The 17,352-nt window shown below is 34.2% G+C and overlaps 3 protein-coding genes across 4 annotated transcripts; 1 reads left to right on the top strand and 2 right to left on the bottom strand.

The window, feature by feature from the left end:
* The first annotated feature begins 2,137 nt into the window (after nt 1-2,137).
* Nucleotides 2,138-5,066, top strand: LOC18608358 (transport/golgi organization-like protein (DUF833)). 2 transcript variants are annotated; one of them, XM_018114490.2, is made up of 6 exons: nt 2,138-2,300; nt 2,403-2,586; nt 3,130-3,249; nt 3,685-3,891; nt 4,367-4,558; nt 4,636-5,066. In XM_018114490.2, the coding sequence occupies exons 1-6, from the start codon at nt 2,218-2,220 to the stop codon at nt 4,768-4,770; spliced, it is 921 nt and encodes a 306-aa protein (XP_017969979.1). In that variant the 5' UTR covers nt 2,138-2,217; the 3' UTR covers nt 4,771-5,066. The 2 variants fall into 2 exon arrangements, with proteins under 2 accessions (XP_017969979.1, XP_017969980.1); XM_018114491.2 differs by lacking the exon at nt 3,130-3,249 and having other exon boundaries at nt 2,141-2,300.
* Nucleotides 5,067-5,180: 114 nt separating this feature from the next.
* On the bottom strand, nt 5,181-6,243 carry LOC18608359 (metallothionein-like protein 4A). The gene is made up of 2 exons (XM_007043000.3): nt 6,111-6,243; nt 5,181-5,655 (listed from the first exon to the last, which is right to left on the bottom strand). The coding sequence occupies exons 1-2, from the start codon at nt 6,200-6,202 to the stop codon at nt 5,490-5,492; spliced, it is 258 nt and encodes an 85-aa protein (XP_007043062.2). The 5' UTR covers nt 6,203-6,243; the 3' UTR covers nt 5,181-5,489.
* Nucleotides 6,244-13,459: 7,216 nt separating this feature from the next.
* On the bottom strand, nt 13,460-15,004 carry EXL5 (EXORDIUM like 5). The gene has a single exon (XM_018116429.2). It carries the CDS (start codon nt 14,808-14,810, stop codon nt 13,719-13,721), a length of 1,092 nt encoding a protein of 363 aa, XP_017971918.1. The 5' UTR covers nt 14,811-15,004; the 3' UTR covers nt 13,460-13,718.
* Nucleotides 15,005-17,352: the final 2,348 nt, after the last annotated feature.

Consider the following 17,352-nt stretch of genomic DNA (forward strand, 5'->3'; position numbering starts at 1 on the left):
ATGTAAATGGTTCATAAGATAGATGTATGAATCCACATATAACTTTGAATATTATTTAAAAATGTAAAAAATTCAATCCCAACTTTAGTTGATGGTAGCTTTATAATTTTTTTGCCTTCAAAGCAAGTAGCATATACAATTCATTAGATTGAAAAATCTTCTAGTTTTTCAATGAATGATCATATAAATTTTCAATTATTTTTGCATCATTGTTGATCCGAGATGGTTCAACCGGTCATGCCAAACATTAAAATCATTAGTAAACTTCTGATTTACTATGAGTTTCAATTATTCTAATATTTGTATAGTTTAATTTTGAGAACAGAACGGGTAATTTTTTTTTCAACACACTTTCTACTTGAGATAATTGCAATATAGAGGTATTAAATATCTCTTTCATTCGTTGTCTCAATATGATATATATTCAGACAAATATATTTCAAACTTAATAAACTTGTTTGAAACTTAATAGAAAATAATACATCCTCTATTACTTTATTCCTCAAGATAGTAAAATATTAACTCTTCTGGAGCCTTCAATTAATCTTGTACTACCAGATATTGAATTGACATTGATTTTTTTTTTGTCAAGTAGGAAAAAAAATTTTTGCTTTTAAATACAGTGTGTGTTATAGCAATGTCTGCTAGACATATATTTACGTCATAGATCTTAGATCTAACAATATGAATATCCATAAATATATACAATAAGAAATTTACAGTTAACATAAAAGAATATTAAACATATAATTAAAACATATAATAAGAACATATCATTTAAACATAGTAAAGCATCTTTATAATATAGTTATACTTAAACATACCAATTACTATTAAGTTCATTCTCAGATATTCTCATTACTAATTAAATAATCAATTCCTTCTACAGGACAAGAAAATCAACCATGAATATTTTTGTTTCCAATCATATAATCAATTCCTCTTTCAGGGTGGATAAATATCTTGATGTGCTATATCAACTTGGTCATGATTAAAATCATCACAAGATGTTGTAGTTTTCGGTGATGCTTTATACAATTCAATATGTATCACAGGTACGTAACCAATGGTCTTTTGTCCACATCAATGACAATATGTTTTCTATATTCCTCCTCTTTTTTTTATTTCATTTTTGTGTTTTCATTATTCATCCACTTCTGGTGGGTTGAAAGTATTCATCCATTTTTTGTGGGTTGAAATTATCCATCCACTTCTGATGATAAAATTATTCTTAGATTCTGATGGTAAAATTATTATTCACTTCTTCCATATCCATGATAATAATTATTAAATGATGTGGCATTAACTTTAGGAAATAAATAGATTCATGACCATGATCATAATTATTAAATGATATCGCATTCACTTCAGGGAATGGACAAATTTATAATAATTTTTTTTATTAATAACTCGTTTGTCACATTCACTTTAAGAAATAAACATTATGATTTTTCATTAATAGCTATATAATAGCAAATTTACTTTTCAATCAAGGGACAAAATATAATATATACTATATGATAGTAAAATTCATATTCAGGTTGATTTTAAGAGAATAGAAATACTAAAGAGATATCAAGTCATTTACCTGATTTTGTTACAACCAAAAAATTAAAGACCAACCATTGAAATCCTTTTAAAGCTTTGAGATGATGAAAAGTAATAGCAACACTTACCTGATTTGCTCAAACTATAAATCAAAACTGAATCATTGAAATCCTTTTAAAATTTGAAGACAATGAAATAAAATAATTCCAAAACTTGAGAGATCAGAGAATCGTGCTGATAATGTGTTATGAAAAAAATCTTAAAAGAACAAATAAAGATAACTAAAAAGAAGAAAGAAAGTGTTTAGGAGAGAAAAGACATCTTATTGAAGTGTATATTTACAAATGAAGTGAAGAGGTCTATTTATAAACTAACAACCCCTTGAATCATAGTCCTAATCTAATTCTATCTAAAAGTTCAAATCATATTATATTTCTTGTATTTTACATTTTAGCTATATGACTTGCTCTGCACTTTTTGAGTGATAATATACTGAACATTTACATATTTATTCATAACAAATAATAATTTTTCAATGTAATATTTATTTCGAAAATTAATAAATCATGTAATACCACTAAAAGTAAAAATTAGACAAAAAAATTCGAAGCCTTCAAAATCTGGTGGTTTAGCTTTTTTTTGGAGGGGAAATCTCAACTCGGAGAGATCATGTGCATTGCGGTGTTTATGTGGGAAGCTCACCCACTCTACCCTTTCCTTTTATTTCTCAACAGAGACGAGTACCACAGCAGGTAAAAGTACCTTCTCTCAATGCCTTCTTTGTTTTACCTTTTGTTTTTTTGTTTTTTATTTTCTATCTGATGGAGTCCGAAGACGTTGTTGGGTGTTTCAAGGCCGACAGAGCCATTGGGATGGTGGGAGGGTGGGGAGATTCTAGGAGGAAGAGATGGAGAGGCTGGAGGTACATGGTTGGCTTTCTCGAGGGATGGAAGGTTGGCCTTTATCACCAACGTTAGGGAACTCCAATCTATTCCTCGAGCTAAAAGCAGAGGACACCTCCCTGTTCGTTTCTTGCAGGTAAAAGTATTTTCTAATTGGTTCAATTTATGCACGCTTCTGTTCATATTTCCATGATTGATGTTTAAGAACCCTCTTTTTCTTGTATGTATTTGATTAATTATGAGCCCTTCCCTGCATTTGGTTGTGACCGTGGTTTCTTTTGCCTTCTGTCTTTGCTTGTTCATGATTAGAACAATTAGTAATTATTGAATTTTTTGTTGGGACAATTGTAGATTGATAGCCTCCCAAAATTGATTGTTTGTAAAATTTTGAAAGATAACTACTTTTTAAGTCATTGTCCATCCGGCCTCCGATTGCCTATAAGTTCGTCAGGGAGAGGCTGCTGTTTCAGGAAGTGATCTATTTTACTACTTGTTAAATCCCACTTCGCATGATAGAAAGATAGCCACAACTGAAAGTTACTAAAGAAAACAGTTATTGTGGGTTAACTTGTTTTTGCATAGCAGTAGGTAATTTTTTGGGATTCATCCTTGTCATTGCTCTTCTTTAGACTACATTTATTAACCTTCTTTTCCACTGATTTCTCTCTATGAGGCTCAGATAAGCACAAGTCCGTGTGAGGCTCTCCAAGATTGGAAAGGCCAATTAAAGCTTGTTCCCAGTTTCTTTAATTGCCAGAGCAAAGATTATATGGGTTCTTGTCTTGGGGAACTACTGGGAGTAAGAAGCAACTTAAGCATTGTAAATTTTTTAATAAAAATTCTTTAAAAGACCTTTGAGGTGAGATTCGTTATAATGCCATATGGCCAGTTATCAGGATCAAGAACATTTTTAAAAGTGACCTAGAGCCAATTTCTCAGTTTCTATACTACTTTTGTTAATGCTGATTGCATATTGATAATTATCAATTACATAAGTGTGATTATAATTTGCTGATCAGGGACATCTTTTTGTTCTTGTTGTGTTGGCTGGATGACCCTAACTAACAATTTATGAACACTACAGACAACCATTCTGCTTACTGCTTGTCATTAGTAGCCAATCAGATATTTGAACAGAGTACATTCTAGTATTTTTCAATTAGACGTGTTCCATTTTGGTGGTGATAAATTCCATCAAGAAATCCTCAGGTCATGGGTTCTCATAATTTTTCAGAGCAAGAAGAAGCCCATTGAATTTGCTGAAGAAGTGGTGAAGGAGGCAAATGAATATAATGGGTTCAACCTGATATTGATTGATCTTTGTTCAAAATCCATGGTTTATGTAACAAACAGACCAAAGGAAAATGGCAACTTTGTCACAGAGGTTTCACCTGGGATCCATGTGCTATCAAACGCAAGCCTAAACTCACCTTGGCCCAAGGTAAGGAGATCTGTTATAGTTTTTCGATTGCATAACTGAACTTGTTAAAAGTTCTTCAGTTCCTACTACTTGCCTGCCAATACTTGAGCTGCTGTTGATGTTAGATAACTACATCCAATTGCACATGTAGTGGATATGCTTGAAGTCTAATAAAATGCAGGAGCATGTCATTTCTTGTTTGCAAAGTGGCCACACGTTGTGCTTAGGATATATCAGTTCATGCTTTATTCTTTCTGGTTGGTTGACAAGGTTCATTTTTCAGAAGAATTTAGTTATTTTTCCTGCAATTCAATTGATATTGCAAATATTGATCAAGAGAAGCCAGCTATTGACTTTACTACTGCTGCTTAGTTTGTTTCTCTGTCTTGGTAGTTCAGTACTAGTTCTGCTAGGTTCTCAGTTCCGTGTTCCATGGGCCACTCTGTTGGGCTATCAGCAATCTTGTTTTAATCATTCTCCTTTATCTTTTCTGCAGGCTCAACGGTTGGGTCATAGTTTCAAGGAGGTCTTGGCAAGGTACGGGGAAGATGAACTTCCCCTTAAAGAGACGGTTGCAGAACTGCTGATGGACAGGACGAAAGATGATTCAAGCATGCTACCAGGCATATTTCCTCCTGAGGTTGAATACCATTTAAGTTCCATATATATAGATGTCAGTCGTCCCCAGGTAACCTTAACATGTTCCTTCCTCAATTAAAAAAGGTTCACAACCAAATTAAGTAAGTCCTATTGTCTCCTGTGCAGGGGCGTTATGGCACCAGAAACCAGTCCGCGTTGTCTGTGAAATCAAATGGGGAGGTCTGCTTTCATGAAAGATATCTGGAGAAGGATCTCTGGAAAGAGCAGACGGTAACTTACCAAATAGAGATGGCAAAATAGATCATCGGCTACACAGCCTACACTCATGAGGAAGTGACTGAACTTGTGATAATAATTTCCTTGTTTTCTTTTTGCTGTCGCCTTATAATCATGGAATGGTTATCAAATCGTTCAAATTCTCAACTTTAGAGTAACTATAAAAACAGATAAGTTACTCCTCAGAAAAATTTGTTGGGAAATTTGACTGCTTTCTGAATTTCTTCAAAACTAGACGAATGCCTATCACTCTTGAAGGTGATCACTTCAACTTTTACCCCGATTTTATTTTAAGAAAAATTACGATCTTTTTCCATTCATTCTCCTTGTTCGTCTCCAATAATTAAATAATTATCAGACCAATTCTCGTTTAAGATGCCCACTTTGCACCTTTTGCAGAAGAGCTCTTTTTCGCGTGCAATGGCATTCTGATATGACAAAACATATATTAGTCTTTATTTCCAGCTAAACAACATTAACTATTTCAATAAACATGTCATGGACTAAGCTAATTTCTTTTACTTACTGAGAAAACATACTCTTTTCAAGTCATAATAAATACGCTACTCCAACATGGAAATTAACCGAGTTTCGACTCATTTACTGACACCAACGTACTTTCTCTAGCAAGAGAAAGCCCCTACATTACAAACTAAAAAACCATTATTCTCATATATGATGGAAACAGCATTTTGCATAAGCTCGCTCAAGCGTGAGAACACTGGAAATTAAACCACAGCTGCTCAAGAGGCACAAGTGACGCAGGTGCAACCCGTGCCACACTTGCAAACCAGCTTTCCGGTCCCACTGACTTCAGCCTTGGTGCATGTGCATGGATTGCACCCACAATGCTCCCCGCACGAGCACCGCTTGTGGTCTGTCCCACTCGTAGCCTCGCTTGCTGTGCACCTATTTTGATTGTTTCCAAAAATTCATGATCATCGAAAATTAATCACCCTTAGTTATGATGGAGTTACATATCCCACCACCCTCATAAAAATCGCCCAAGTTTAATTTACTACACAGAATGTGCCTGTGGCTGTGGGGTAACATCATTAACCCCCTTCTTTGTCAGTTTCACTTATTGGGGTGGTCGATTTAATCCCTAAGACCTAACAGACTGCCAAGTAGGCCATGAATTGTACCACTATAACATGGAAGAGTATCAAATTAAAAGGAGGGGGGGGCACGACAGTTAGGCAGTCACAGCACACTCTATAACCGCCCATGGACGGCTCGTCAGAGCAAAATATCTACCAAGATTCTGCACACATGCGCTCGCACGAATGGCATGTCAGAGCAAAATAGGCCCAAACTGTCCCAATTGTACGGATCAACGTAGGTTATAAAGAGAGGAAACTAACCTGCAAGCCCCGCCACCGGGGCATGGAGAAGGACAGCCACAACTGTCGTTACACATGGCGACCCGTCTAACTTCAGCCCTGGTATCCGCCATCTTTCGGTACTCTTCGTCTTTGCTGCAGTTTGCTGAAGCTCTGAAACTCCCAGTACTGCCTTTAAATGGTATTCTATAAACGTTGCATGTAAACCAAGTGGCGGAAACAAATTATAGGAAACTAACACATGGCAATACGTGTCAAACATGGTTCATCGAGGATTCGAGAGATCATGAAGCAAGCTGCCGTGCCGCTACAAACACATGCACGTACACAAAATCCTCAATTTGCTTTATCAAATACCGGTTTTGTTGGGATTTTATCATCTGTTGATTTGCATCAATCTCAACAATAAGAAACTGAAATATTCGTAGAATTTAATTGAAACTTTTTCTCTTAATTGAAGCAGAGCCAATAGCGAGAGGAGTAGGGTAGGACGACTTAGAACATATATATGAATGATATACTAAATAAAATGCATGAATGATTGAACCTTCCTAAAAATAAAATCATAATGACATAAACAATGATGTCGCATTATCTCTTCAACTAGGCCTCTTTGATTTCTTCCCTTTTGACTTAATTTACTAATGGTTATGGATGGCACAACATTCTAATTCAATTCGAATTGCATCGAGAATAAAACGTTTCAAAGTTATTTTCCACCCATTCACTTTACAATGTGCGTGATATTGGTGAGAGGTTCATGACAACTTTTCAGAGCCTTATTATACTATTCAAGGAGGCCATTCTAGATTACCTTAATCAATTGTTCAAGTGTATAGAGCCTGTTTTGCATCAATGTAGTGCCTTCTGCAAAATTTATTGTCAGTATAGGACACTTAATTCTTCTGGTGTGAGCCACCAGATGCTGGTCAGGCCATTTCCTTATCTTTTGTGGAAAAGAAAAGGGGAAAAAAATTGTCTAGGTATTTGTAATTCTCAATTTGAAGTCAAATTTATGACTGTATACAAGTTGTAGTACCATGTTCAATTTATGACCGCCATTGATAATTAGTGTTCAATTTATAACTGTCATCTGTAAGTGGAGCCAGGACAAACTTGCCTATCAACCTAAAAGAAAGAAATATTTTTTGTAATTAAACTTTGATAAATAGTACTATAATAAAATTTTTATAAATTAATATTTTTGGGATTACAAAATTTTAATTAATTAAAATATTATTTAATAAAATAAATTAATAATTTATTGAATTATATATTAATTAGTAAAAATTAATTTATTAAAATATTTTTTATTTTTTTTAAATATTAAACTTGTATTGTGATTATAAAAATATTATCTAATAATCAAATTGTGAATTATCATTATTAAAATAAAAAATAATAAAAAAGATGAAATTGAAAGTAATTTGTCTCACGTAAAAATACGTTCAAAATAATAATCATATTATATAATTTTATCTTATAATACAAAAATATTGTAGTAAAACTTTTTAATGTATTAAGAAATTAAAAATAAAATTTAACAAACATCAATTTTTTTAAAAAATAAGTAATATTGAAATTATAATTTAAAAAACCAACATTCAAATCGAAATCGATTAAAAATATTATTTAATCAAAATTATTAATTTATCAAATTTTACTTTCTAAAAATTTTGCTATATTATTTATTAAATTAACAAAGCAATGACTTTGGCCAGATAGAGCTCAAGCTTACAAATCCTACCCAAGCCAAGCACGATCCAAGACAAGTTTAGGGGCGAACAATGTTCATTCAGGAATAGCATCTCGCGTTCATTGTGGCCATGTCCAAGGTTTATCATAGTATAATCACTTTATAATCCTTTTCATTTGCTGGCAATTTGAGAGCTTAAGAAATAATCAAGTATGCATGGCTAGTTGGCAATTTATTCCTCAAAGACAATTGGATAGCTCCAACCATCAGTCATCACATCACAACGTCCACACTTTTGTCTTTTCGATTTTCGTAACACTCACTCAATTGTGTTACATCATATAAATTTATGTCCAAAAGTAAGTAAACAGCATAAGCCACATGAAAACAAAAGCACGGTTGCGGATGGATCCAGAATTTAGGATGCACGAGTAGTGCAAGTACAGCCATCCCCAGTTCCCCACACTTGCAGAAGGCCTTGCCAATGCCAGTCCCAGCTACAGCATTGGTGCATGAGCATGGGTTGCAGCTGCAGTGCTCGCCGCACGAACACCGCCTGTGACCATCCACTTCCGATGTGTCCCCTGACGCACACCTGCACCACACCAAATGAATTGGTTATGTTCCAATCGCCCAAAATTCTCCTTAGAACTCTGTCCAAGAAACAAATATGCTATGCTAGATAATTTGGGTTTTGTCTTGGTAGGACATCTTTCACTAGTTTTATTGACAAGAGTAGGATAAAAATCAGAGAGCTCTGACATGGGGAACAAAACACAAACAATTAATTAAGACATTTGTCAATCAAATCAAAGTTTGTACAGACTCACTTTTTGTTTACTACTTTTTCCTCAAGGGTTAAAGTGTTTTTCTGCCTCGATCTTTTTTCTGATGGAGTACTCAGGTTATAATTTCAAAGCAAAATAGAAATTTAGACGTGTTATGCTACATATTTTGCAGAGACAGTACGGGTGATATTTATTTGGGTAGACCTTATGCAGCAGCATCCAATACGATGAATAAATTCCCAAGAACAATACCCTCAGAGTAGGCCCTGAAATGTGGCACCACACAACCAAGGATGGACCAAAACAATAATGCAGGACCTTTCTACTCATGTGTTCCTAGGCAAAATATCTGTGACCCAGCGCCCTAGGACAACCTATATATCTAGTCCTTTGCAAGATAATTATTAGCTTTTCATTTAATAAAAAAACCAAACCAAACCAAGACAAAAGAACAAACACAGATATAGAGAAAAGAGAGAGAGAGAGACCTGCAGGCCACATCACCGGGACATGGAGAGGGGCAACCCGGGACATGGAGAGGGGCAACCACACCTCTCATCACAAGCAACACCAATTCCCTTGGCCTTCAATACGTTCACTTTTCTCTTTGAATCCTTCAAATCCATTCCCACTGGTTTCTAATGGAGTGCAAAAACCAGGTCTACTTTTCTTTCTTTTTTGGCAAATGAATGCGACCTTTATAAATGCGATTTGCACAATTGTTTTGTATGAAAAACAGGTGGCGCCAGCAACTACAAAGGGGCCAACACATGGCGTGAACCACTCTTACATGCTTTTCGTTGCTCTCCCAAAAATGTCAGCATATTATTCACGATCATCGCGCTCCATTACATAATGACGAACATTAATTGTGTAGATGTACCATGTACCTTACACTTACAAGTTATAGATGATTTTTGGATAATTTTATATTATTTAATTATAAAATTTTAAATTTTTTATTTTTTTATTATTATCAATTAAATATTTTTATTTTTATTTTAATCAAATAAAATTTACTAACTATCCTTAGCTAAAATATCATTTTTATTTTATATATCATGTGATATTGACTTATAACATGCTGATGTAATGTGATCACATAATATTTTTTAATTTTTAATATAAATTATCATGACATAATAAATGATGATATAATATAATAACATAATTAAATTATATTTTTTATTTTTTCACATTAATGTCATGTCAACATAACGTAAATATAAAATAATAAGTAAAATTTTAACTAATGATAATTAATTCATAGTTAATTATAAAAATTTATTTAAATTTAAAATAAAAATATAAAAATTTAATTAAATACAAAAAAAAATTAAATACTTCAAAACTTTTTTAAGAGTAATGCTATTATATAATTATTATATTATAATGAAAAAGTTGCGGGTGAAATGCTTCCATCTGGTGTTGAACATAGGGATTCAATTTCTTGTACAAACTTATTTCACCCCATTTTCAAAATTCCCTCTTTTATATACAACTTGATATATTCAAATAAATAAAGAATAACAAAAGTAATTTCATCTATATAAAGTTGTTCGATCCCAAAGGACCGAGGAACCGGAAGTGCATAAAATGGACCAACGATCGCCCCAACTACACGCAATTGCCTGACATCTGTTAGGCGAAGACTCTGATTTTCTTTGACCTCTCCAGTCATAATCGGACGGTGAAAATTGAAGCAAATTATTGAAAATACAAAAAGGAGATGAAAGAAAGAATTTGGAGGTATTATAGTACGAAGAGTAGCAGTGCATTATTGAGTGATATGTATATATATTCATATATATCACCCGAGTCCTGGCTATATTTTGTTGACAGATCACTATTATATTTTTTTTGAAATGCGACGGATCTCTGTTACACAGTAGGAAGAGTTGTTACCTCCAATAGAGGTAGCCCCAGGAAGAAAGAGAGAGGTCGTGATGGAGACAAGAAGTTTGTTTTGAACTTCCAGTTATATATACATGCCAAAGTCTTTGATGTGCCATTGAGAAAATTGCAGTATGGGAATTAATCTTGCCTTGTTTGTGGTGTGATTATTGATGATTCCTGTTAGAGGGCGTGCCAACCTCATCCTAATTTCTGTACCTGGCGGAGATTTATGGTGTGCAGGGCCCTCATGAGTCTTGCCTTTCCATTTCACAAGTTTGGGCTATAGCTAAATCTTGTTCTAAATTAAATAACATAGATTGAACATTACAAAGCTATTATATCAAAGTACAAATTTTGCAGTAGTATCATATTATTGTGTCACTGGCTCTTTGCCTTCATCACTCTGGGTTGCTTCTTTGGGTTGAGGAAAATCTTGCACTGCTCTTTTTCCAGAATGGAAAAAGGTTATTCTACTGAAAAAGGCAGCCAGCTAATAAAACATCAGCTGGGGTATTTTCTTGTTGTGTAATCACAATCAATTTCCTTGAACATGACTGCAGGAACAAGTAGTTTCATTAGTAGTGGCTTAACCCAAATGATGAAAAATCAGATGCAGGGGTTTTTTTTTTTGGCTGATATTGAAGCATAACTCCATTTTGAGCTAAGAGGTAACTCACCGCCAAAACCATTCTCTCTGTCAGTTGTCTCTTTGCTCGGGAAGGTTTTGTTCCTTCATTGCAATGCATGTGGCTCCCCAACTCAACGATTGGGACGGTGTTGTTTTGTCGGGTCCCAGCTGTGGGCCACCCTGAGATAGATTAGATAGCCATATGAGGCCTCATATTATGGATATTTTTCTCCTTTTCCGTCACTAATCAACTGTGTTCCTGTCCTCTAAAATTTACTTTTGTAACAGGGAAAAACTGGCTTTTGAAGCATAATTCACGAGGCATTTTCAAAGTACCTGCATTCTACACTCAAAACTGTTTGCTACTCGCCACTGTTTCTGTAAACAACCAGGACTTGAATTCAATGAACATGTTCATTGAAAGAATCTGCTTGAAAACAAGATTTATTTATTTTTTTTGAATGGCAAGTGAATATTATTAATGCAATGCCAGATCAGGCCATTACATAAGGGCAGTTCCATAAGAGGGATAGACCCAACCACAGTAGGAAAATAACAGTTCCATAAGTGGTAGGCCACTTGAAACATTTTCACCCAAGATTAGGAATACTTGGGAGATATTCACATTATCTTATTATCAACGGCATTTGAAATCGAGCCATTAAAGTAAACAACTCTTTATGTTTTTGTTTTGAGTCAAACTAAACCCTAAAACAAAAAGATTTTCCTTCTCCCTTTTAATTTATTCATGTTAGCTTCCAACCATTATTGCCATCACCATTATTATCATTATGCATTTTGGAGTTTCCAAGCTCCAACTTGAATCTCAAACATAGGCGTGGCTGATACCAAACTCTGAATCACTGTTTATCAACATTAGAACTGGCCTTCTAAGCTCCTATGTATCTTCTTGTAAACCGCATAAGGATTGAATTGCATGATTTGTTTTTTCCCCACTTTCACCACACCCCATAAATCATTTCACTAAACGATAAATTGGAATGGATTTATTTTTACAGTGATAATAATCTGCCGTCATGTTCTTGCTACAAAAAAGAGTGGTAAAAAGTAAAAGCATTCCTCCTTGTCCAAACTTGTAGAAACCAAGAGAATCAATATCCTATAATTAAGCACCATTAGCCAATAGGGAAAGAGGAGAGGTTTTAGTTAATCACAGGCCGAGAGCAGATCTTGCAGAGTTTTTGGCATCGTGCCTTGGACCCTTTGCATTATGTTAGGAATTATGATTATTATTTATCAGCTTTGAAAGCCAAGCACTGTAACCAAGGCACAGCAACCCTTTTTCAACCGCCCTTCCAAATGGGGCCACAGCCACAACCACAGGCAGCGGGCTTATGGCAAGAACAGAAAAGATCAGGGAAAGGGGTCTTGAGTCAAAAAAAACTAATCCTATGTGTACTTTTATGGGTCCCAATATTAGCTGTGGATCACAAATGTTTCAATTAAAGTTGGGGGTCTCTACCACCCACTAGCCTCAGAGGACAAGAATTTGTTTGCCCTTGTTTCCCTTCATGATTTGAATTCATGACCTCTTCTTCATATCTGCAAAGTTATGAAATGGGAAACAGAAATGTAAAGCCAAAGCCCCTTTCCAGAAAAGCAAAAAGAAAAGAAGAAAACATCATTAGTATCATGATTATCGTGTGTATAAAGGGGAGATTGCTATTTGTGGGAAACTTTTGCTTTATTTGATTCCCCTTTTTTATTTATTTTTGTTACTTATGGAGCGGCATAATAGGAGATTACATCTTCAATCAAGTATCTTAAACATTAATATCCAACAACTAGCAAGAACTCCATGCATCACTTTTGTCCTTATGTGCAGAAACTATATCCAAGTCCTTTACTCTCTGCCTTGAGATGCAGTGAGGAGGAATTAGACATGGGGCGCCATCAGCAGGGACACTGTGACCCCATTTCTGGGTCACTCCCAACCCCCAAATGAAACGCCTTCGACAACAGGATGAGAATCATCGAACTGTTGAAACTTGAGTGAAAGCTATACACTTTTTGACAGCATAATAAAAGCAGAGAAAGAATAAAAATGAACACACTGTAAAGCTCAAACTATGCTCTGTTTTGCATTACTTACCTGCCAATCACCAACCAAAAGTTTTTCTTAGAGCACAGCTTTAATCAACTATCTCATTTTGCTATCAGAAGCACTTTTGTTGCTGCAAGGGAAATTGCCATGGCCTGGTGCAAGCCTCTTAACAATTTTGTAGCTTATAAAACTTTCTTGAGGGAATTTAGGGACAGTAAGAACAGTTCAAACTCTCCAAAAGGCGTTGTAGCTAAAGCTGCTGAAAAGAAGAACAACAACTGCATTACTGCAGAAATCTTCAGATGAAATTTTCCAAATATATTAAAGAAAAATAATGCTATAAAATTATGAATTAAAAATATTACAAAATCAAATCTACACACCCCTTCAGTCATCACCCTCACCATCCACCTCTTTATACAACTCTAAAAACTAATTCATAATCTGCACCGGTGTACTCTGTATACATAACTATCTCCCCCTTGACACATAATAAAAAAATCAAGATTCCAGAGATAAGAACTTGATTTCAAAAAACATAACCAAGAAAAAATAATTAATCCAAAGCATTTGGACCAGCACAAGCTTTCAACACAGGACTCCAAACCCACTGCACCAAATATTTCCTTCCTTTATTCCCATTCATGTTAAAAGTCCTCCCTTTTCCATCTCTCATTACTTGACCGATATACCCTCCTCCTCCACCCGTTCCATACAACCCTTCACAAAGATCCCCAATCTCCGTCGGCGCCGTCGGATCCTCCCCGGCGTACCACGCGTTGACCAGCGGATTCGTCGCCAGCTCAGCCAATTCGTGAGCAATCACACTAATCATCCCGTCCACGCCGACGTCTCCGTTCGGTGGGGCCAATGCCCCTGGCCCACCCCCGCCCATGTAGCCCGGAACGGCAAAGGGGTAAGCGCAGACCTCGGGGCATTGTTTCCCCGAGTTCCCGATCCAAGCGTAGGGTAAAGTGTAACCCACCATGGACGGGAATGTGAAGTAATGGAAGCCGCAGACGGCACGGCAAAAGTCTTGAACGGTGACGTCATGGGAGGTGAGGATTAAGTAGATTCCGTTACGGTGGTCGACGGGGAAAGGAGCGGTTTTGACGGCGGTGGCAATAACTTGTTGGACGGAGAGGCGCGTGAGGTGGGAACCGTGGGAATAGCGCGCGTCGGTGTGTTCTTTAGCTATGACAACGGTTCGGGAAACGTTGGCACCGGTTTGGTCGGTGTAAAAAGAAACGGTTTTCCACCACTCGGAAACGGAAGGGTAAGGTGACGAAGCTGGAGTGGCGGAAGGGGAGATGGAGGTTATGAAGTCTTTGATGAGGAGTTTTTGGGAAAGGGACCAACGACCATACCAAATGAGGTAGATGTTGATCGGTGAAGAGGAAAGGACAGGACCCATGTGGTAACGAAGGTCGACAAGGTTTGATGAGCCTTCGAACTTTTTGGAAGTGGACAGAGTTCTCGGTGGAAGCTTGGGGTTAAAGTATTCAGCTTTTTGGGTGTTCAAAGTTTGCTCCTTTGGCTTTGTTGTCGTTGTTGCTGCTACTGAAGAAGTAGCAGATAATGTGAGTAATAGAAAGAAACATAAGAAATAATGAAGAGATATTTTGCTGGGTTTTTTTCTTTCTTCCATTCTCTTTCTTTCTTTGTGCGGTGGCGGTGGATGTGGAGAAAAGAGGTGGATGGGGTGGTGGTAGAGAGAGATGGAGGATTTGAGGGGGTATATAAAGAGGGGACTGGCGATGGGGGGAGGGAAAATGGGCTGGAGACAGCTGCCATGTGTGGGCGCACACTCTCACTTTCTCTTTCTATTTCTCAACCTCTCTCGTGTTTTTTTCTGGAGAAACGGGAAGCCATTTTAAAACCATGCGAGAAAAAAGAAGAAAGAAAGAAAGTTATTTTTGAAAAAATATATTATTAAGTAAAACTAAAAATAAAAATTAATTTAAAATTTAAAATTTAAATTTAAAGAAATAGAAAAACATAAATCTATTTAAAAATATTTCAAAAAATGGAAAAAGAAAATTACTAATTTCAATTCATTTTCTTTATTGCCTTCCTCTGAGTAAAGGATTTCAATTTTGAACCCCCAGGCTACCCTTTTTGAAGAAAATGGGCCATCAACTGCCCATGTCATCTCATCATCTCTCTGATTTTCTTGCTTTCTACAAGCTCAGAACACTTAACAACCTCCCTAATTATTTCACTAATCTCTTTTAACTTGTCCTTTTAGCCACTGAACTATGTATTTGCAACTTGCAGAAAAAGTTATGTGGTGTCAAGCTCACAAATCTTTTCATGCTGATACCTTCACTTATTCAAGTGATATTTCATTAATTTTATTTGTATTAACATTTTTTACATAGTACAAATATTCATATCATCATAAGTTACTTAATTAAAGTAACTTTTGGCATTCATGGCCAAGGGCGGACCGTCCCTTTGTAATTGGGGGGGGCCATGGCATCCCCAAAATTTTTGAAATTTTTTATATATTATATATTTTTTAATAATTTTTATTAAATAATTAATATAATTAAAAATAATAAAATAACTTTACAAACTCTATTCAATTTTACTCAAATTTTTAAATTTTTTTAATTTTTTAAGTTTCTTCACTCATTTTTTTCTCTTTTATTTTCTGTCATTGTATTGTGAAATTATAAAAAGATTAAGTTTTTATTTAATTTTTTTTATTTATATTATTATTATTTATATTTATTTAATTTTTTCAATTATATTCTATTTACTCATATATTTTAAGTTTCTATAGATTTTTTTTAAAATTTCTACAAATCATCAACCTTATTCCTTTTTTTTTGCTATATAAGTTATATCTCTTACTTATCATGGTTTTTTTCTGTTATGTGGATTTTATTTTTAATGATTTTAATTTTTAAAAATTTTAAAAATTATTGTATAAGTAATTCTCAAATATAAGTTCAAGTGTTACACTATTGGTTGTTGTTTAAAATTTCACTAATATATTATTTTTTATTAATTATAATTATATAAGAAAAAATTATTTTGAGTATATGTTTTTAATATGCTTTATGTTTTATATTTAGTTGAAATAAAATTATCTTGAGTATAAAAAGAAATTATTAATTCTATATATCATATTTAACTATTTATATTTTATGCATTATAGTTTAATATTTAGTATTATAAACTTAAATATAATAAAATAAAAATATTAAATATTGACTATATTAATTTTTTAATTATTTATATCGAAAAAGATATAATTTTAAAATAAAATAGATGATAATTTTTTTATAAATAATTTAATTATTTATATTAAAAAATATATTACCATTGTGTCTTAAATATATCAAAAAGCAACAATCATTTCTTAAATAGTTTTAAATGAAGGAAGTCAAATATTGAGTGAAGGGAGGCGATTTATGCACTAAGATTTTGTGTTTGGACCCTTAAAAAAGGGAATTAAGATATGGTCAAGGTTTTTAACTCAGCATTAGAGTGTAGACTAGGCTATGAAATGTGACGCTTCAAATCTAGCCGAATGATTAACTCAAAAAGTTAAAAAGTGTTCCATCAGCAAAACTCATGACCATGACCATCAGTCTATTACCTCTCTTCTTTTTCTTTTTCTTTTTTTTTTTATAAATTTGTTTTTACCACTTAAAAACATGGGGTTTTTTTTTTTTTTACAAAGAATATTATATATTAATTTTCTTTGTAGCAAGTGACTCCAATTTTGAGTGCTTTCCGCTTATTTAAGGTTAATTACGCATATGGTATCCAATCATACTAAACCTATCGGTCTAGTATTTAACTTTTGTAAATTTACAATCAAGTATTCAGATTTTATTTTTGTTAAATATCTTACATTTTTGCCTAACATCTTAGTCAAATGAATGATGAGGCAAAAATTAACCAATAAGAATGTGTCACATGTCAAAATATTATTTTATCCTTTTTTATTTTTTGATTAAAAAATTCAAAAAATAGAAAAAAAAGAAATTCAAATTTCAAAAAGAATTCCAAAAAACAAAAAAGAAATTCAAACAAGAAAAAGAAAACATTCCAAAAAATAAATTTACAATTCCAAAATTGAAAAAATTAATTTACTAAAGATGGAAAGAGAGAGAAAAATTTGAGAAGTAAGAGGGAAAGGAAGGGAGAGGAAGACCTAGTTGGTTGATGTAGGT

This window comes from Theobroma cacao, chromosome 2, assembly GCF_053813885.1.
Source record: "Theobroma cacao isolate CCN51 chromosome 2, ASM5381388v1, whole genome shotgun sequence".
Classification (NCBI taxonomy): Eukaryota; Viridiplantae; Streptophyta; class Magnoliopsida; order Malvales; family Malvaceae; genus Theobroma; species Theobroma cacao.